General features: G+C 46.2%; 1 protein-coding gene across 8 annotated transcripts in view; it reads left to right on the forward strand.

Annotated features, from left to right (window-relative positions):
- The window catches only part of SDR39U1 (short chain dehydrogenase/reductase family 39U member 1), a 2,065,420-nt gene that overhangs the window by 147,121 nt on the left and 1,896,053 nt on the right, over positions 1-22,246 (forward strand). For 2 of the 8 annotated variants that reach the window (XM_069633768.1, XM_069633775.1), the window contains exon 2: positions 20,807-20,884. The exons of 5 other annotated variants lie outside the window; for them this stretch is intronic. In XM_069633768.1, the coding sequence (XP_069489869.1) occupies positions 20,807-20,884 (78 nt within the window). Of the gene's footprint in view, positions 1-13,709; positions 13,779-20,806; positions 20,885-22,246 lie in introns of those variants that run through there. One more of the 8 variants, XM_069633769.1, reaches the window with a different exon arrangement.

A 22,246-nucleotide genomic window follows, 5' to 3' on the forward strand; every position in this document is an offset into this window, starting at 1 on the left:
GCGTTAGTGCAACGCATTTTGTAATACAGGCCTTTGTGCTTTACTCTCAGACTCCTGGCAATTTATATTGCATAATGAAAACGACATTCCATTAATTTTGGAGGTATACTTCTCAAGTATCCTTGTAATGTTTGCACCCAGCTACCTGCGAGTTTGGTTTTGCGCTATATCAAATAAACAAACAATTGGAATACAAGCGGAAAAGCAAGTTTCTCTATTGTATCTTGAGAGGGCTCAGACTGCACTGTGAAATCCCCAGGCAGTAATAAACTAGCGGAGGCAATGGGGGCTCGAATCATTGGATACGCGGGCAGCCTGGCACACACTGTTCCGTGGACACACAAAACAAATATTTATATTGCTGCCATTAACAAGCTGGTCAGACTACTCTGCTTACATTGTATAGGCATTTACCAAAGCAGGAATACAAAAGTGTTCCTTTGAGGACGCTCTACTAGGGCTGAACTGCTGCATGTTACAACACTTAATTCGGACAGTAGAGGCACCTGTATGGTGGCTGCGAGAAGATTGGAGTGCTGACCAGAGGGAGCCAGTGCAAGTGACCGCAATGCGACTGTCTTGTGAGGAAGGCATTTGATTAATGCAAGAATGACTGTAATTGACGTGCCATAGTTCATAAAGCCAGAAAGAAGTAGCAACAAGAAATGAAAACAGGCCAGCATTCCTGGATCCCGACCATTCACAACAGCAGTGATCCATGTGCAATGCAGCCTAGAACGGATGCAGATGTGAAGGATGCATGTGTGGGGGCAAAAGGGTTGTCGGGGATTACAAATCTGTATACACACGCACAGATAGATGCACGCACACATACACTGGCATGTCTATAAGTGGAACTCGCGAGCATTCTTTCAGTTGAAACAGACTTTTACTCTGCATCTAATCCGATCCACAAATCCATCAGGAGCTCAACCTATACGGATGACCAGCCTGGACAGGGGAATATTGAGAACGCCTCTGGAATTCAACAGGGCTGCCTTTGGCCCTTGTAGAGATGTCGCGAGATCTCGCCCTCGGCTCCGCCCCCGCGCGCTACGCGCGCATTACGGGATGAGCTGAGGACACGGACAGCTGCGTCCTCCCGGCTCCTCCGAGCACGGGACAAATTAAACATTATAGCTGCACCGTTTCTTCTACTGCAGCACAGCCCCAGTTGGCCACGTTGGCCTTTGTAATCCTGGATGCCATTTATGCAAGATCAGTTCCAGTGTTATCCGGAAAATAAAGCCCTGGTGAAATCCCTGCCTGGCTCCTGTCTTCCTTCAAGTATTATTTTACTACATAAATTGGCGACGAGGATCACCACGAGAAACCGCGCAGAAACATGCAGGGAGCCACGCCGCCGCCACCCTTTCTACAAACGCCAGGTAGGCCTGCCATTCCTTGGCCACAATGGCAGCCCCTGTTCACGACGTACGTGGAGGCTATGGGTGGATCAGGATTTTCAGCGGTGAGACGCAGGGCCATGCTACTCAATGCCTTAGGGGTGGAAGGGCAAAGAATATTCGAGGGCCTTACCCCGATACTAGTAGATGACGACAATGATGATGTGTTTAAGGAGGCGGTTAGAAGAATCATTAAGAGGTTCGCCAGCAAAGAGAACACAATACTCCATAGAATAAGGTTTTACACTCGAAAACAAGAGCAGTCTGAACCCGTCGATGACTACGTCACGAAATTAAGGGAACTAGCAGCCCTGTGTAACTTCGGCACCAATGCGGAAAACCGCATATGCGACATGCTAGTCGTCCACACCAACAGTCGGAAGTCCAAGATAAGTTCATCCTCGAAAAAGAGCTACAGTTAGAAAAAGCCGTCGAAATTGCCAGAGCAGTAGAGGAAACAGCGGGAAGAAGGAAAGAGTTTACAGGGGCCCAAGTTCCCACCGAAATACAAGCGGTGGGATTCCGTCCGAGAAAGGAAAAGTTTGCACCAGACACGAGAGAAGCAAGAAACAGCAAGAAAGAACCCCTCAAGTGTCATAGGTGCACCAGCACCAAACACCTGGCATTTGACAGAGAGTGCCCAGCCAGAGACAAGGAGTGCTCCGTCTGCAAACGCATAGGACACTTCTCGATAGTGTGTCGATGGAGAAACAAGAAAAGTCACAAGCCTCACCACAGAATACACAAGGGAAAGGGAATCCTCTTCAGATGAGGAGGGTAGACCCACAGTCATAATGGTGAACAGCACACGAGCCAGGAGAGAGAAGCCCCACTGCGTGATCAAAATCGATGGAAGAGAGACAAGGGTCATGGCAGATTCCGGGTTGGACCTCACCATCTTACCCCTTCAGACATACAAAGACATGCTGGGTAAAGAGAAAGTGGAAGTACTCACCACACAACACAAGCCCACGGTGTTTGGGGGGGCTTCAGTCGAACTGCTAGGGTATATAAACGGCAAAGTCGAATTCAAAGGAAGAGAAACCATCACCAGAGTCTACTTCAGCCATGAACGGCCTGCTGTCTTGGGCTGGGATGATCGGGACAAACTAAAAATCAGACTGGATCCCAGCACAGAAGATCAAGTTCTATCAGTCCATACGAGGAGCGAATCCGTTGTCAAGAGCGATTACCCAACACTTTTCTCGGAGGAGCCGGGGCACATTAAAAGTTTTATTCACAAAATTGTGCTCAAAAGAAATGCCGTCCCTGTCAAGCACCGGGTGAGACCAGTACCGGCCACAGCAAGGGACACCCTTAGACAACAGCTAGACAAAATGAAGAAGGAAGGAGTGATAGAGGAAATTGAAGCGTTCGAATGGTTGAGCCCAGTCGTCCTGATAAAGAAACCCCAATCACAGGAATTAAGGGTGTGCATAGACCTACGCAGCCTCAACTTAGAAGTTATCACGGACAATTACCCGCTCCCAAGCATAAACAAACTCATATTATTAATGAAAGAGGCCAAAATATTCTCAAAACTTGACATGAGAAATGCATATCATCAGATACAGCTCCACGAAGAATCGAAACCCCTTACGGCATTTATCACGCCATTTGGCACGTTTCAATTCACCAAAATGCCTTTCGGGTTGTCATCAGCTGCATCGGCCTTTCAGCGCATGATGGACGTCCTACTAAGGAAAGTCAAAAATGTGGTATATTTTCAGGATGACATATTGGTTTATGCAAGGGACAAGCAGACGCACAATACCACCCTCAAAGTGGTTCTCAACAAACTACAAGAAGCAGGAGTGCGTTTACGTCACGAGAAATGTTCATTCGGAGTAAAAGAAGTTGAATATCTGGGATACAAGATTTCGGAAAAGGGCATCAGCCCAAAACAAAATCTTATGCAAGCCATCACCAAAGCTCCTGAACCCACCACCAAAGAAGAGGTGAGGTCTTTTCTGGGATTGGCTGAGTACTATGCGAAATTCATACCAAAGGTTTCAGAAACCACTTCACCCCTACGCGATCTACTCAAAAAAGGGACAGAATTTTTGTGGAGAGAACCCCAGAAGAGGGCGATGGACACCATAAAGCAACACATCATGAAAGCTCCATGTCTTCAACCCTTTAACCCAGAGTGGGATACGGTCATTACCACTGACGCCAGTGCGTACGGACTAGGAGCAGTGCTAACGCAGAGGAGAGGTGACACCGAACATGTGGTGGCCTTTGCGTCGAAGGCACTATCAGAGGCGGAACAGAACTATTCCACCATTGAAAAAGAAATGCTAGCATGCGCATGGGCAGTCGAACATTTCAGAACATATGTGTGGGGCACAAAGTTCAAGCTGGTGACAGATCACAAGCCGCTAATCCACATGCTTAGTCCGGGAGGCACCAAAACATCCACACCCAGACTAGCTCGCATTGCAGCGAAACTACAGGAATACACATTTGAAATCCATCACATCTCCGGATGGAAAAACTCGCAAGCCGACTGCATGTCGAGACTGCCAGAAAACAAGGGAAGGGCTACCACATTCCTACACGGAGAATGCATTGTCGCATCCATATCGGACATAAGGGCCCCAGACTACCTGGAACTCAGTGAGAGACACTGGGAAGAAGAGGACGTGAATGACCCAACCATGGCCAAGATTCGCAAATGGATCAAAGAAGGTTGGCCAAATGAGAAAATGCTGCCGGAAGGCATGAGACCATATTGGAAGGTGCAAGATGAGTTGTCGGAAACAGAGGGGATAATCATGAAAATGGATCAAATCATCCCCCCCACAGGAATGAGGCGCACCATTCTCTGCAGGGCCCATGCGGGACACCTCGGGAACACGATGACCCGCCGCAGGGTGAGAGAAGCTTACTGGTGGCCGTCTATGGACCAAGAAATACGCGCCATGATAGAGCGCTGCCATGAATGCCTAAACAGTGACAAAAGACTGAAGGTTTGACAAGCACCTCTCATACCCACGGAGATACCAGAAGCGGTATGGTCCAAAGTGGGCATAGACTTCATAGGGCCCCTGGAGGCGATGGAAATGGAACACAAATACGGCATAGTGCTGGTCGACTATCTATCCAAGTGGGTGGAAGCCGAGTTCGTCCCGAACATAACCACAGAGACGGTCATAAAGGTGCTCACTGAAATATTCCAAAGGGAAGGCCTCCCCAAAGAAGTCGTCACAGACAATGGAGTGCAACTAGTTTCCAAAGACATGGAAGCATTTCTAAGAAAGAACCACATCAAACAAAAGAAGGCGGCCTTGTATCACCCCCAGGCAAATGGACTTGTGGAGAGGGCGAACAGGTTCATAAAAGGGGCCATCCAACTCGCAACAGCGTCGGGAATGGACCCCCTCAAAACCACCAAAGAAGCCATAGCGGCCCACAGGCTCACGCCAAATGGAATTACTCAAATATCCCCGTTCAAAATGTTGAGAGGGAGGAGTGCGGCATCCACCCTCATTCCACCATGGCTGGCGAAAGTAAGGGAAGATGAAGCTGTTAACATGACAGAAGTGGTATGGCGCATGGAGAGAAACAAGACACGCATGAAATCGTGGAGTGATGAAAGAAGGACGAAGAAAGCCCCCAACATAGAAGAAGGGGACTGGGTCAAAATCAAACTGCCAAGAAAGGACCAAGCCACGGGATCCCGGTATAGTCGGCCCATAAAGGTAACTCACAAAGGAACAAATCATGTCCGCACAGAAGACGGGCGCACGTGGAACTTGGAAAGGGTAGCATTATACCAGCGAAGGCAAGAAGAAGCGAGAACCCCAGAGACACCCCACTTAGAGACTGAAAGAGAGGACCGGAGAAACGAGGAACGAGAACCAGAAGGAAGCGATGGAGAAAGAGATGAAACCGAAACAGAACGGGAAGAACCCAATGTGAGTCCAGAACCGGATCAGCAGAGACCATGCCCTGCAACCAGTGAGAGGCCCCGAAGGGAGCACAGAAGACCGGTGAGATACAATGACTATGTGTTACAGTGAACCCGTTCCGCATTGGAAAAAGGGAGGTGTGTAGAGATGTCGCGAGAGCCCCGCTCTCGCGAGATCTCGCCCGCGCCCTCGGCTCCGCCCCCGCGCGCTACATGCGCATTACGGGACGAGCTGAGGACACGGACAGCTGCGTCCTCCCGCCTCCTCCGAGCACGGGACAAATTAAACATTATAGCTGCACCGTTTCTTCTACTGCAGCACAGCCCCAGTTGGCCACGTTGGCCTTTGTAATCCTGGATGCCATTTATGCAAGATCAGTTCCAGTGTTATCCGGAAAATAAAGCCCTGGTGAAATCCCTGCCTGGCTCCTGTCTTCCTTCAAGTATTATTTTACTACAGCCCTCTTGACCATTCTAAATAAAGGGCGGAATGACAGCTTCATTCTGCCTGATGAAGCAACTGCAGAAAAAGGTCCCCATCGTGCCACATGTATCTTCTCTTACTCTATAGACTGTTCTCTCCATTCTAATGCTTCTATATACAGAGAGAGACAGGTAGACGGAACAAATCTGAGTTCTGCCGATTGTCATCTCTGCAGAAGATCCCAGGTGAGAATCAAATACCCTGCGTTTCCATTCAGTGCGAGGCATGCTTAGAAAAGCTCTGCACTGTGGGCTACACGCAACCCCTAGAGGGATGTGTACTCTGCATTGGCCTCTTTTCACATTCAGAGGTGAGCCGTGAGTGGGGCCTTTGTCTGCAGATTAAAAAACGCCACTTTGCTCGAGGGCGAGTCAGCCAATGCAAATGCCTCCCGTACTCTTCACTCTTCTGTTATTGCTGGCTCAGAAACAAAAACACAGTTCTGCATTTTCGGTGCACCCTGTGTTAATGCCGAGCCCCTGCGAGCTGAGCTTGAGCCCCATCAAAGGGATGCATTTAAAAAGGCCTCTGTAAAGGCTGTCTGTATCAGGGGCTGCACCCATCATGCTGTGCCTCTGCTGTAGGGGAGACCTCACATTGCCCCCCCTTTTGTGAATAGATTCACACAGACCCCATAGTCAAACGTATCTTGTAGTTCACGTCAGTTCCGTGGACAGCGGGAGGTGGCATGATTTGGAATGAGTGGATACTTGGAAAAATCATCCCAAACACTTGTATTTTTCCACTCCGCGAAACCGTCACACAAAAGCTTCAGTGCACTTAACTTTAAAGCCAGAAAATGCATGCACTGAAGGACCAATTCTAACAAGTCAACCAGGAAATAAGTCTTGTCTTAAGATAGCCAAGAAAAATTCTGAGATGCATTCTTTTTACACATCTCTTTTCAAGGCGATGTAGAGTGTAAATAAAAGTACATATTAAAAGGAAAAAAGTGCCAAATATGGGCTAGATGGATTAATGTCCAGCTGGCAAATAATAAAGCTTGAATCAGGCTAAAACTGACCTCTGGGGCAAGAGGGCAAATCATGAAGTGCTGAAACTACTTTCTAGTGTGTGCTAGCTCTTTTTGTCAAAGTGAGCAGTTATAAGCCCTATCCATGCCCTTGACTGTACTCCTGTTAAAACAATCATTGGCAAAGCCAACCGTTTTGGCTTGTTATTCACTGCCTTTTTTTTTATGCCTAGGTACTCTCACCATTTTGCACCTTTTATATTTAGTACAGCTATATCGAGTTCCTTCCATCCGTTTTATTTTGCAGGGCCAATTAATGCAATATTCCTATTTCAAAAGGAGCAGTTCTGTACATATATTGACACATTTTGACATATAGTGACACATTTCTAGTAGTAAACCGCTATTCGGCTGATTATTCGGTATTCAGCCGAATAGTAAATTTGCTATTCGGTACACCCCTAATCAAAAGGAACACTCTTCTGGTTGGCTGTCTCGTTTGAAGATGTGCACTCCTTGCTATTTCTTAATAAAGATGTGTGTGTCACCCTCTCTTTGTTGTTGTTGTGGGACTTTGGTGTCATTTCAGGAAATGAAGAAGAAGGTAAAGAAGCAAAGAAAGTGTTCAAGGTCCTTTTATCAACAACTGTGATGTTGCTCGGTGCCACAGTGCAATAGTAATGTTCCATCCAGTCTTGATGCATTGTTTTAAAGCCTGCTTAGAGGAGGACTTGCTGCGGTGTGCACTACTTCCATGAAGCGTTTAAAACCGCTTTGAAAAGAAGCTCCATAATGCCTCACTTAATGTTGGTTTCCACAGAAGGGTGAGTCTGGCTTACAGTTAGTTTAAATCCTAACTTTCCCAGCTCTTCCGCACAAGAACACAACAGCGATACAATAGCTGGTGAACTTAGTTTAACAAGGGCCCAATTTATGGCACTATACCACTTTGGGAGCTCTACCTGTAGGAAGTCTCTGCTTCTAATTGCTAATAGCCTGGACATGGTTTTTAGCAGGGCCAGCAAATGAGAGCAGTTGAGGAAGGGGCTAGCTTCCTTAGGGGAATAGCTCTTCAACTTTAACAAAGTTTCCTAGCCCTATAGATACACTCTGGTGCACGGGAGACCGAGGGCCCCCGGAGACACTCGACTCGAGGATCTGCAACCATCTTTAGTACTTCAAGGCATAAATTAGTTTACACAAATTGATTAGCAGAATTTGCTAATGAAAATTGTTTTGATTAGCAAATTAACTTGATTATTAAATGTTGTACTAATATTTAATGTCGCCAAAATCAGTTTTACTCCAAGACATAGAATTTGCAAGAATGCAGAAATTATTTCTATCCATTTGTGGTCTGGCTTATTGGAAATCAGAAAAACTCAGATGATCAAAATAAATTATCTAAATAGGGCATGCAGCTGTCCCTGATACCTCTTAATTCCAAAAAAAAAAAATGAAAAAGGGATTCTAAGAGATCAGAAATCTGTTCTCTGAACCTATGGGTCACAGGTGCATTGTGACTCCACAGCATTGTGGGAAGTACTGAGTGGCAAGTTAGCAGCACATTGTGCAATTTAATGCTCATCTAGGTCACCCAGTGCTCCAGATTTGAAAGTGGGAGTATTATATTACTCCCTATTTTTTTTTAATGTTGGGAGTAAAATGACTTAAGGGTAAAAATGTAAATTGAATGACCAATGACTGTATTTTATAAGTGGGATATTTTTTTTAATGGAAAATGAAATTGTCTTGGTAATATTTCTTTGCACCTATTCATGCACAATCAAAGCTACAGCTTTACTTATGATCGGGCAGTTGTAACCGTAGCTTCTTCCTGTGGTACCTCTTGCATTACTGGTCCAAAACATAATATACATGGAGCTGTGTAGGCGAAAGCAGGGGCACAAGGCCTTTTTCCTATTTTTTTGTTGGGTGTATTTGCCTTTTTTAAAGGGAGTAAAAGGGGCCGATGGACCCCTTTTCTGTAGGGCTGAGGCCACTGACATTGCCTATTGATAAAATGCACATTTCTGTTCTTGCCAGCACTGGTGTGGTTGGGTTGGGCCAAATAATTTCCCCAGGATCACATACTTTGCTTAAGCAGTGAAGCCAGAATTGCCAGCAATTTAACCTACCTGCCACTAACCTCCAAGCTCTACACATTTGCTTTGGGTTACAAGAGCCACAATGGTCTTGTTTATTTGCAAAGTACACCCAAAGCAAGCAACCTCCTTGGAGTATTTGCACCACACTGAACCGAAGACTACACATCTCAGAATGCAAAAACATGTTTGATCTCATGGATGAACTCGGCTCTAAAAAAAAAATAGCTTTGAGTCACTTTCTGTGCAAATATGATGTTTAAGCATCCAACTTCTTTACATATTGTGGGACTCTTCCCAGTTAGCTTTAATGTTTTTAATGTTAAATCAGCTTGAACTCTCGGGTCCTCTTGCTTCCAAGCACTATTCTGATGAAAGTGCTAATATCCCATGATCACAAATCTATGATTGCAAGTCGTAGTTGCTGCTGACAAGTTTACTGCAGTAATCGCTGGGCCTTTATCTGTGCAGCAGCAACAGGAAAGAACAAATGGTGAAGCCTTCTGAAGGCTTTATCAGTGCAGAGCTGCATGCTAGCAAATGGCTCTGGGACTAATATTTTGCCCACCCAATGCACACAGCCCTGCAATTTTAACACAGCCTGCTGGCAGAAAGCAATCTAATAGTGTTTAAGTTGTGAATGAAAGAATATTTAGAAGGCTTTCTGCCAGCACCGGCTGTGCTTTTAATGCAGGGCTGAGCGCAAGCAAGTGGCCGGTATTGATATTTCTCCCACCCGAACAGGAGGGAGAAAATTAATTCCCAGCACAGCCACCTGCACCAATAACACCTCCTGCTTACAGAAGGCCTTTGAATAGCCTACAATTCTTGTGATTAAAGTGCTACCCGTGGCACCAAACACAAAAGATATTTTTAGAATAAAAAGGTGGACCAGGCTTTCCTTACCTCTCAGGCCCGTTGTTATTAAAGTCACAGTGGCAAGGTCCTCCCTGCCTAATCTTCCTCTACACAGCAGACAATTCTACAAAATCGGCAAAAAGCAACAATTGCCCACAGCAATGCAGGCTCACAATTGGGGGGGCTTGAGAATCGACGGGGCCCCTCGGCACCCGCTATGGAGTGAAAATAAGTCTCCCACCCGAACGGGCGGGAGAAATAAATGTCAGCGCAGCCACTTGCTAAACACCCAGCCCAGCAATCGGGGACAGCATTGGGGACTTTCGTCCTTTACAAACAAGAGGCCTTGAGCCTCTGGGGGGGAGGGAGTCCAGCAACTGCCCCCAATGTTTGCAGTCCGCAGTCACTTAAGCCCAATAAAGTCTCCGTTTTAATTCTGGGACAAAATATGCACTTTGCAGTGCTCACATTAAAGCTGTAGCCAGTTAGTGTAAAGCTCCTTGCTGGCTGGCTGCCTTGTGATATTTGGCAGCTATTAACCTCCATGCACCCCACAGGTGCCTTGCACTGTTTTCGCTGTCTTCAGGTGGGCGGGGGGGGCACAAATCTTCAGCCGAGCCTGTTTGCACATAACAATATTCCTTCCACCCAGCCACTTGCCAACACCCAGCCCTGCATTCAGGGACTGCATCAGGGCCTTTCCACCCTTACAAACAAGAGGCCTCTGGGGTGAGGGGGCCCAGCAACTGCCCCCATGTTTCCAGTCCGCTAAGCACAGCAAAAAGTCTCAATTTCTGTTCTGGGGCTTTTAATATGCACTTTGCAGTGCTCACATGAAAGCTATGGCCAGTGTAAAGCTGCCTGCTGGCTCTGGCTTCCTACCTCGTGATAAATTTGGCAGCTAACCTCCATGCACCACTGCAGGCTTGAACTGGCCTATAGGGTAATAGGCCTGTGACTTAACAAAACATGCAAAATGCTTGTGTGGGCCTGTTTTTTGGCTCCAAGTGGGCTACCTTTTTTGCCAATTTGGGCTAGTTTGAGTTACGGGACTATATTGTGGCTAATGGTTTTGACCAGTGTTGCTGAATAAATATTCTTAAACATGTACAATTAACATCACATTTTATCAGAAACCTCCCCCTTGGGTACTATACAGTATCACAATGAATTCCCATTTGCAACTTTTTCGTTGGTGCTCCGAGACAATTGTATGACCCAGTCTGACCCTGCACCACTGTTTTCACTGTCGGCAATGGGGAACAGGGGGGGCACACATCTCCAGCCGGGCCTGTTGCTGCTCACAGAAACCCTTTTCAAAGGCATTCTGCAAGCGGCAGGCTGTGTTACTGCGGGCAGAGAGTGGCTGGCAATAATATTTCAGACGGGAGAAATATTGTCAGCCACTTGCTAACACCTAGCACCGGCAGTAATAACGCAGCCTGCTCGCTGAAGGCTTTCAATATGGTTTCATTCTCATGATGAAACCCGCGCTTGTCACCAGAATGAAAGACTATTTGAAAGACTTCTACAAGCATGCTGTATTAGTGAGGAGCTGGGTAATAGCAAGTATGGCTGGAATCAATATTGCTCCCATCCAAACGTGCGGGAGAAATATTTCTTCCTAGGATGGCTACTTACTAACACCCAGCACCCCAACAAACATATTTGCTGCAGAAGGGCCCCCCACTCGAACCTCTCCTAAGAACTCCACCTTACCTCGGTAGGAGCCAGAGCCGAGTGGGGCTGAGGTCCTCTCACAACGCTGCATCCGGGCTGGGCTCATAGAACTGATACAATGTTTTTAGCCCAGTCTGGGTGCTTCTGCCTCGCCTGGAGTGCAGGCTGTGCACAGACTGAGAGGCAGAGTTTAAAGGCACAATCTTAAATGAGCTGTAGAAATCATATTGCAGTTGGTGCGACGTGATTATTTAAGTACACAGCAAAACGGCACTATTATATCGCACATTGCGATGCAATACCGCTTATTTTATGCCTTGTACTTTCCAAAGACTTTAAGGTTTTGCGAAGTTTTTTGTTGTTAGCCCAACCAATTACCACTTCTTGTCCTTCTTCAGCGTTTACTACGACTTTTGGCAACAATTTACCCAGTTGTACAGTGGCCCTCTTAGTTCAGCTTGTCTGATGACACTGTTGCGCAAGTCTCTTGTTACCACCGATCTTGCCGACGGAGGGGCTAAAGGAGACAACCCTGTACGGCCATGTTTCATAGCTGCCGCAATCCTTTTGGGAGGGTCAACTCGCATAGGGCGACGCACAGGTTTCCTTGATTGTTGGCCACTGCTTTGCTTTTTTTGCATAGTACCTGGCTCTAAACATGGAGATCACATTGCACAGCACTTCAATAGCTTCTTGCTCAGTGGCTGCAGTGATGGTTAGTGTGTCTCTTATTTAGTTAGGGACCACCTCAACACGTGCGTTGGGATAACCAGGATCCACATCCTCCCTCTCGCTAGGTTGCTCATAAGCGGGGATCCCACTCTGCTCAACTTCTCCTGACAAAATCTGTGTCAATCCTGCTACTAAGAGAAAACCCTTTGTATGGGCATGAAGGTCTCCCCTGTTATCCAGAATTACTTCTACAATCCTTGTGACCATAGCTTTTAGCTCCTGTTGTTCTTCAGCCAAACAAGAGCACAAGGAAAGAAGTGCCTGAATTTTTGCCAGGATCATATCAATAGAAAAATGTTGGACCTTCATTTCTGGATATGGGGCATTAGGAATAAAATGAATGTTTATTAAAGAACCAATGTTACATAAACACAGCAACAACAATATTTATAATGCAAATCGCCATCACTGTTGTAGACACATTGATCACTTTCCTAAAATGAATGACTGTTTCACAAGCTGCACACAGTCGGGTATCATAGATGCCCATTAGAGCCCAACAATCGCGTAAACTCTTGCTAAAACCTATTTCTGAACTTGGTACAACATTTTTTAAAACCATTACAGTTTAAGAAAGATGAAGGCATCAAATGTTAAAGAAGTTTAATTATATAATATCGCAAAACTCGAATAAATATAACTATTCATTGATTGTCAATTCATTGGTCATTCAGTTAGTCCAGCAATAATAATGAAGACAAATCCAACTACAACCTTTGCTTTGGAAGAAACCCATGATCGATCATCAGAGCGCCATGTGCTTGGGGGTTATTTGACAGGAAAATTAATAGCTTCTTAGCACCCAAAATCACGTACTTGCTTTACCCGTTAAGAAAGGAATATCCCCAAGACAACTTTGGCATTGGTGCTTCTCAAAACCAAATAAGATATTTAAAACCCCCTATTACTATGAAGCCCAACTCAACTTATATCTGGGATCGCTATAGCACCACAATGCGTTAGCTGCTGTGTGTGGTGCTAATTAAGAGTGCAACAAGGACATTCTTCTGGCTAACGCCTGCTGTAAGTACTGCGGTGTGTTGGCCCATAGTAAAGAAAGCAGAAATAGCGTGGCATTGTGTAAAATGTCCCTCTTAGGTTGGGGATCAAGGGTTTGGCTCTTTCTTCTGTACTGTGGGCAAAACAACATAAAATGCAAGAGATCCTCTTCTGTTCCTTGCCAGAAGGGATAACCTTTGTGTTTTTTAACTAGCGTGACGTGATTGTGCTCAACTAGAGACAATCAAATATTGCCTTAGTTATGATCACTCTTTCATTCAGGGTATTTGCCCATAGCAGATATTTTTGAATCGGATAGGAGGTCAGTATGGCATGTCTACGATTTGTTACCTTTTGTATTTCACTTGCTTCCCGGGCATCCTTGATGACCAATAATGACAGCTTTTATTTTCGATGATTAGCACCAGATAAAAATAATTTATGTTGATTTTGGAAAAGTCAGTTAAGACTGTGTGCGTTTAGTTTTAACCATTGTGTTTTGATATACAACTGGGGGATTTCAAATTCACCCATTTTGCTTATATGTGTTTCAAGGGATTGTTAATGTTAAAGGACATTTATACTGCGCACTATCACCGCTGGAGTCGTCCCCTGGCGAATCTGAAAGGTAAGAGGGTAGGCAGGGTTAGTAGGGAGTAGCGGGATAAAGGTCGAGCCGGGTTAGTGATGTACTGTTGGCAGCTTCACACCATTTGCTGAACACTGGTTTGGTTTACGGAACCGTAGACTCCCATGTGCTGTTGTGCGAGACTGTGTTGTGTTTTGTTTTGTTGTAGTGAAGTGCTTGCGATTTGCGGTGGAAGAGAGTGGTTGTATTTGTTTAGGGTGTGAAAGGTGTAGAAGGGTTGAGGTATTTTTTGGGGTGTTTTTTTGTAGCTGGGTTGGCAGGTTTACCTAGTTTCTGTCATCTGTATCTGTGTTGGTTGTGTCTGCCCTTGCTGTCTGCAGTAGCGTTCTGAAGAAACCCACCGCAGACGGGTAAGTGTATTAAAGCTCTTTATTGTGTGTGGACCCCAAGACGAGCTCCGCCACCAAAAGCTGCAGAAACTAACTGCCCGGTGTGGAATGTTGATGTCTAAATGGCCATCAACATTCCACCCGCGCATGGCCATGGAAGCATTACAACACGTTCCTTTGGTGGTTCATTTGTCTGATTCTGCATAAGGCGGTGGCATGTCTCTAGTGATCTGTGGGCAGGAGGTGGCGAGATCCTCTGGTTGAGATCGCTAAGGTTGTGGGTTGCTCATTGGTTGTCAGTGGGGTTTGTCTGCCCTCATCTCCCTTAGCTCTTGGGTGTGGTCTCCTCACTCCCCTAAGGGTACCCTGTTCTGTTGGTTGCTAGTTAATGATTAGTGGGAAAGTTACGGTCCCTGTCCTTTGGGCTTTGCCTAGTGGAGGGGTTTGACTTCAGAGAGGCTTGGGAGGGACTGCTTTGGTATTGGTCCAAATTCTCAACGGTATAAATTTGGTTTGGCTGCAAGATTTATGAACATGTCAAAAGATAACCCCTAGATTTGATCCAAAAAAGTATTTCAAGCTGGAAGTGAAACGTATCTCAAAATAATCCAATTAATTTACTGACTGGATTTTTTTTGTTGATCTACATTTCTAGCAGGTTGTGATGTTTTTATTTTTCCTTCTTTTTTTTATAGCATGCCACACTGCTGACTTGGTAGCTTCTAACATTGAGGTCTGAATTGGTCATAAACTAGGTGCTGTAGAGCTTGTGGCAGAAAAGTAATCTAGTAATCTGCACTGTATCATCAACGTATGCTAGGACCATCAGTGGCCTCTTCCCCCAGTTTTGGGACATACAGCCCATTAATCTATAACGAAAACGGTAAAGGAGCCAATACACACCCTTGGTGTATGCCTGCTTTGACATGAAAGTACAGGCAAAGTAAGTATCTTCATGAAGCATGGACAGCAAATTTACTTTTCAGAAAGACACCCCTGGGACCTGAGCACAAGCCACAGTTTGTGCCAGTTGACCTTGTCAAAGGCTATGCTCAGGTCCATAAAGGCCAAGTAAACAGGTTCCCGCGTTAGGTGCAAAGAATTGGTCCCAATTAGGTACAGGTTCAAAACTGGTTCACTGGTGCCTGCTCCCAGGCAGAACCCCAGTTGTATGTTAGAGAGAATGTGATTGGTTTTGGAGAAGAGTTCGATTTGACCTACACGCGCTCTACCAAAATGTTTAAATAAAGAATCCAAAAGCGAAATTGTGCTATAAGAGGCAAGGAAATCCCTGGGCCCTCCTTGTATATGGGTTGTATTATGGCTCTCTTCCATGATTGAATACGTATTTTCATACTTCAGATAACGTTAACAAGTCAGCAGGAATGCCGTCTGAGCCCAGACAGTGATTGAGATTCTGGTTCTTTATCGCATCTGAAATTTCTAGACATGAGAATATACCAGTTGTTTCTCCAGAGCGCCCTGATCTCGATTACAAACGCTTTGTCTCGCCCACCGAGAAAGCCATACCCCTGTTCTCTGGCCCAAATCCATAATCTATAGCGTGGCGAAATGAGACACCCACTTGCTATCATACTTTCTAGCCCATCACATTACCTTTTTTATTGTTGGTGCCCAAGGACACCAGTTCTTAAAATCTTAATATTTTCATTAACTGCATGTACCAAATCTTCCTATGCAGCCTTATCAAGATCTGTTCTACTAATGTCTTATAATAAGCTCTAGCACCACTAATCTTGCTTTTCTCCGTAGCAGGATTTTTCAATCATGAGATTGGAATCTTGCTTGTCACCCTACATTTGTCATTAAAACAGCTAGCTTGCCTGGTTTCTCTTCATTGGCAAACTCTCTCTGAAGGTAAGCTGATATATTATTGGCACACAGGGCTCTGAATTTGCCCATGACACCTGATGATTCCTGTGAATCTTCCAAAGTAAGCTATACTCCGATCAATCACAACCTATCTGAAATGTCAGTCCAAGTACGATAGTTAATTTCACATCCTTACTGTTCATGGCCTGTAAGACTTGCATTGTATTTTCTATTGTTCCCTTCCTTGCCTTGAAGCGCTTTGAAACGCATTGTATATAGCCGCTATATAAATAAACTGTCATATTATGTTTCGTCCATCATTTCCTCGCCTGCCCTGGCTTGTAAGCTCACAACACTTTGCATTCTGGCACATGCACACAGCAGGATTTCAGAATGGTATGAGCTAAATGCTAGCACGTGTACAACATTGCTTTACAACATTTTGCATTTCTATTTAAAAGGTATTTTTCCAACTCCTCTCCCCATCTTGGTGCATCCCACAACCTTGGCATGCACAGACTTTGTCTTCTACTTGTTGCCTGTTTTGCTTGATGCTTTTACCCTGCTCCCCCGACATCCCCCTCCCAACCCTCCAGCCTACTTCTACAGGAGTCTGTCCTGATACATTCTGGTTTTACCATCACCGTGTCGTGGCCAATGCTGGATTTGACATTTATGAACTACATTGACTCACAGTGTGTCACCCTTTCTCAACTCTCATGCTGGACCTCCTTTACATCTTGTACTCGTGGTGGCCCTGAATCATGCTGTTCCCATCTTCATCTTGTATCCTGGCTTGCAACATTGTGTTACTACTGACTTCTGCAATTGTATTCGCTCTCCCCTCTTGCTTCTCCACTCTTTTTGACTGCTTACTCTCTGTTCTCTCCTCCTCCTCCCTTTCTCTATCTCCCCCCCTTACTTTCTTCTATGCACTTACTCTATCAGAATTGTCATTGGACCTGTATGATATTAACCTTGTCTCTCCTTCTCTCCTCCCCTTACTTGTTCTCCCTCACCTCCCAGCACTAACTTTAATGTTGTCAGACATAGATAGTCACTTGTTTTGTTCCTCCCCTCCCTTTCTGCACCCCTCTCCCTCACCTTTTTGTTTTTCTCTGAGTCTACCAGAAATTTCATAAGGCCTAGTACGGTAGTTGCCTGTCTGTTTCCATTGCCTTCCCACTCTCCCCCTCCCTTATCTATGGCTGTTGCGCTATCTGAAATGTCGTCAGTCCGAGGACGATAGTTAATTTCACATTTACTGTTCATGGCCTGTAAGACTTTCATTGTATTTTCCCTTGTTCCCTCCCTTGCCTTAAAGCGCTTTGAAACACATTGTGTATAGGCGCTATATAAATAAACTATCATATATCATATTATCGATTGAGTGCCACCTTAAAGTGCGTTTAGTGATCTTTGCTACAGCCTGCCCAAGGTGCGGGATTATGCAATTCGCTTTTTGCATGTAGCAACAGAATGTTCATGCCAGGGTTTGGTGGTCGCTTAAGACATCCTCAACTATATGGAAGTCCAATATCTTGTTACAGTATCAAACCGGAAAGCAACAATCATCATTTTCTAATGAATCAACTTCCAGGGCACCAGTGGTCCAAGGATGAATATTGGTTTCTAAACCATCCATCAACCCCACACGACTAGTACACCAGGAGGGATCCGAAGAGATTGGAATACAAGTGTATTATAAGACCTCCTTGTCCAATTTTTGGTAACATGGACGGAACGGCAGTCTTATCTCCACAAGGTCGTGGATCATTGGTTAGTTGCAACCCAGCGAAAATAAAATGTATTACCCAATGATAAAAGGAACTGTTCAGTCAAGGATGTATAAAAATATCTACTTTATTCTTACTACAACAGACAGTTCTAGCAAAATACAACCTACCCTGCAATGGAACACAGAGGGCAGACAGTTTCACAAAGGAAAGGGATGCATGCTGGATACTGACGGGAGAGTAGTTGGTAAAGTAATCCGTTTTACAGTTCAAGGTTATTCGGTTCCAACAACAAGGGGGCAAAGCGTTGTAACTGTCTCTAGGGGCCTTCAGAGAAGGACCGGGGGGGGGGGGGCAGAACCACAATTTACCTGGTGCTGAAGAAGTTATTTGAGTTTGACAGCGTTGAAGTGGTTCCAGGACGCTTCACAGCCCTTAAGATAGTTAGTGGTGGGAGACAGCTGCGGGTACCAGGCAGCAGTTAGTTTGGCAAGCGAGGCTGGACGAACGCCTGCAGGAGGCCCGGTGGCTCAGGGCCAAGAATCGTAGTCTAAAGTGCTGGTTGGCGGTTCTGAAATGCTGGTACAGGTGGCTTGGACGGCTCTTGTGATGCCGGATGCGATTTGAGGACTCGACTGTCTTGAAAATATCCTTAAAAGATGGACGCTGGATGATGCTTGTGTGGCACTCCTAGCTTCTTCGCAGGGCTCGTGACCTTTCAAGGCAGACGGCCCAAAGCTCAGGAGAGTGATTGCAAGCCACAGCCCTGTCCTTTGTCCAGAGATTCTTCGGCACTTCCCAACTAGGAAGCTTGCTGGTAGAACCTAGCAGGGCACAATGTGTGCTGGCTGGGTACCAGTTCTGGAGCTGCTGGACAGATACTGAGTCCGGTATCTGCCTCTGTTCCCTGGGAGATGTTTAGGGGAGGGATCTTGCTTCACTCTTGGAACTCCTGGCCTTCCTCCACTGGCAGAAGATGCAAGGCAGACTGTACCTTCAGCTCGGGTCCAAATGAGTCCTTCTTACTCCTTTCAAAGTCTTCAGATGATCTGCTAAGTGCGGAGGTTGGGGGGGTCAGCCCTCTTTTAAAGCCAAATGGGCCCCAGGGGTTGGTGCAGTCTAAGCCTACCTTAATGAACCAATCGTGGGTCCCCACCAACACATTTCTGTTATGCATGAGGTCAGGACCAGGGTGCTTGGCAACAGAACAGACATGGGGTGACCACATATACCTAAGTCGCACCCATCTTCCCGTTTGTTGTAGATGAAAGTGTCTCCCTGGTTAACTGAGCCCTCTGTGACTCCTGATTAAAGCGCAGGCTTCCCTTGAAGTATGTGCTGGGAGCAGACTTCCTGTCTCTCCCAAATCACATCATTCGTTCCTCTGAAAGGGGTCTGCTCTGCAGAGACACTTGCGGTAACTGCTGGAACCAGACAGGCCATTCACTGCCTTTCATACAGAGAGGTGGGAACTAGCTTCAAGTTGACACATTGCATACCAAAGGGGTGTTAGTCCAGCCTTTCCTGTTGTCTATTCTGGTAACTAAGCCCTTTCAGGCTTGCTTCAATTATCTCATTAGTATATGCTGCCACCAGCCGGAGGACAAATGAAATGCAGATCGATGGAGCCTTTGATATTTAAATTAGGCTTCTCATGGCTGGAGGAAGGTGTGCCTTCCCCCTTCTGGAGATGCTTTGATGTACCTGGGGCTGTCACATTCCAGCTGAATATGACTGGGGAAGACGGCGCCTGTAGGCTGTGTCTTTCGGGAGTACATGTGACAATGCTTTTTTATGCGTGAAGCAGATGGACTGTGTGCGGAATGGCCTCCCACAGTCCTCGGAGGTTGATCTCCCACCATATTCTTGTTTAAAAAATGAAATGGCGCAGGCGAGTGCACTCTCCCCGTGCGGATGGTTGAATTCCTCGCAAATCTATTGTTGTGCTACCCTGAATGCTCCTAAATGTGGGCTACCTTGGTCTGTCACCTTGGATTTGGCCATTCACAGGTCTAAGACCCCATTTGTATAACCAGGATAGAATTTGTAACCCATAGGAACATGTTCCTGGATCCATCATATTTGGATCAGACAGGCCTTGTAACATATTGCTTTTGTGAGTGGGATCATTGGTCTGGCTGGAAGAAAGCATACTTGCAAGTGTGTGGAGGTTGCATATGCAGATTAGTTTGATTCCCTGATGCCTCCTCCCGGTCTTCGGCCAGAAAAAGAGTTGTGGAAAGAATGGGCATACCTGTGAGCAGTGTTGAGAAAGACTGTCGCTCAACTATGAAGGAAACGCCCATCATGAGAGGGGCCAGGAGGGTGGCTGACTTTCTGCTTCTCATTGCAGTCATTGTCCTCAGAGTTCTAGTGAGGTGGAGGTCTTGGAGGAGGATGGTCATCCCAGAGGTAAATATTGTTACAAGGACCCTATGGGGAAAGTGCCGGGTCAAATTGAGGACTGCATAGTGGTCCCTTCTCAAGAAGTTCCTAGAACAGGGGGTGTCCCTGGAACCTGTCATTTTAAAGTCTCCCTAGGTAGGGTTGCCACTGATACCATAAATCAAGGACAAGAATGGTTGGACCTGGAGCGTATTTCCATACCCTGGCTTCTCTTTAAGATGTACCCTTTGAAGGGGGAGGCAGTCTCTGTGACATAGGTGGTGATTGATCCCATTTTGGCTAGCCTGGTGGGTTGCTCCTCTATGGCAGAAGAGGAGGCAGCTATCCCGTGGATAAAAAGACTGATGCTGCCTTTAAGAAGTCTTATGCAGGGACACTTCCTGGTTTAAGAGGTAATACTTTTGCTTTGCATGCTGCCCAGACTGTTTGGGAGGGGCTTCCAGAGGCTGGATTCTGCATTTAAGGTTGGAGCTGATTTTGCGCCCCTTCTGGAAGACATGCGGCTCCAGGTGCAGTTCTTGTTGCACCTTGCCTTTGATCGGGTGCTGTGGCTGCAATGATTGTGGGGGCTGTGGCATCTGGCAGGAGACATTTACCTGACTGGTGCTCTGAGGGTTCGCAGAAGGTGATCCTTTAGGGGATCCACCTTATTTGGGGAATGGTTTGAAGAGTGTGTGCATACGTTTTTTTTTCTCTTTTAAAGCAGACAAGCACAGTGATACACTTCAACACAAGACAAGAAGCTGTATTCTCATCGGTCTGGATTCCCAAATCTGGCAAGGTGAGGTCTTTCTTTTCATTCCTGGCAGAGAAGACAGAGGAACGGTAAGGCGCAACCCCAGTTCTCCAAGTCTTGTCCTTTATGTGAAGCAAAGATGCCCTGATGATCAGTAGTGGCCATTTGGGGGTCAGCTGCAGCATCTTGGCAGTGTGTGGAAGATGTGGTCATCCGCTCTCTGGGCCAATCTCATGGTGATACTGTGGTACTTTCTGGCATATCCCTCCCTGGCCCCCCTCCACTCGCAGTGTGGGGCTGTGCTGACTCCATAGCCCTGGCACACACCCAAGAGGCTGGCTTTGCAGGAGGGGATCCAGGAGGTGTTGGACAGGAAGGCCATATGGACAGTGCCCAGGATGCAAGGGTTCTATTCCCATATATTTCTGTTCTGAATGGTCTAGAGAGATCCCGCTTGGTTAGGGACTTCAGACGGCTAAATAGGTTTGTAGCCAAGCACCTGTTCAAGATGGAGACTCTGCAGAAGCATCTCTCTCAAGTAAGGAGGTAGGACTTCTTGCCATCCATTGATCTGCAGGATGCCTGCTTTCACATTTCAATCGTCAGGCGCATCTGCAGTACTTGCTGTTGGTAATGGGGAGTCATAATCTTCGGTTCGGGTCTCTCCCGTTTGGGCTTCAATCAGCCCAGAGGGTGTTTACCAAGGTCGTGGCTCCAGTGGTGGCCACACTACCCCTAGAGGGGATACAGGTATTTCCCTATCTGGACTACTTGGTGAAGGCTCCTTCGCGGTTGCTATTGGAGGAAGTGTTTCTGACCATGTGTTTCCTGCTGTCTGGTCTTCCTAATCAGTCGAGCAAAGCCCAATCAAGAGCCCTTTCAGGATCTGAAACTTATTGGGATGCAGTTCTGTTGACCTGGGTCAGGTGCTGCTCCCGATGCTTGTGCGACTCATCTGCAGGGGCTGCTGCTGATGTAGATGTGCAGAATGGAAGTGTGTCAGGCCATGATGTTGCTCAGGGCTCTGGGTCATATGGCATCCTGTGTTTATGGTACCATTAGCACGGTTTCGTACTATTAGTCACGATTGAGGTCTTTGGTGGCGTATCAGCAGTAGGTGTCTCAGGCCCTATGTCTCTGGTGGTTGGAGGTAGACCCGCTGAGGAAAGGGTTTTCTTGGGTGTAGTGTGAGGAGTCAGAAATGAGAGGCAGACACAAAACGGTAATATTCTCAACATCTGCCATTTTATTAACAGAAGGGGGTTTATATAAAGGCTTCACTTTCCCTATCCTACATTGAATGTCCCTTCCTATGAAACTAAAGCAGGCTGACCTTGTGTCCAAACTAAATCTGACCCTCACACAAATGTACACAATCCAAAGGTGCAAGTTAAATGTTTCTAATTC

This window comes from Ambystoma mexicanum, chromosome 13 (assembly GCF_040938575.1).
Source record: "Ambystoma mexicanum isolate Mex_15411 chromosome 13, UKY_AmexF1_1, whole genome shotgun sequence".
In the NCBI taxonomy this organism is placed as follows: domain Eukaryota; kingdom Metazoa; phylum Chordata; class Amphibia; order Caudata; family Ambystomatidae; genus Ambystoma; species Ambystoma mexicanum.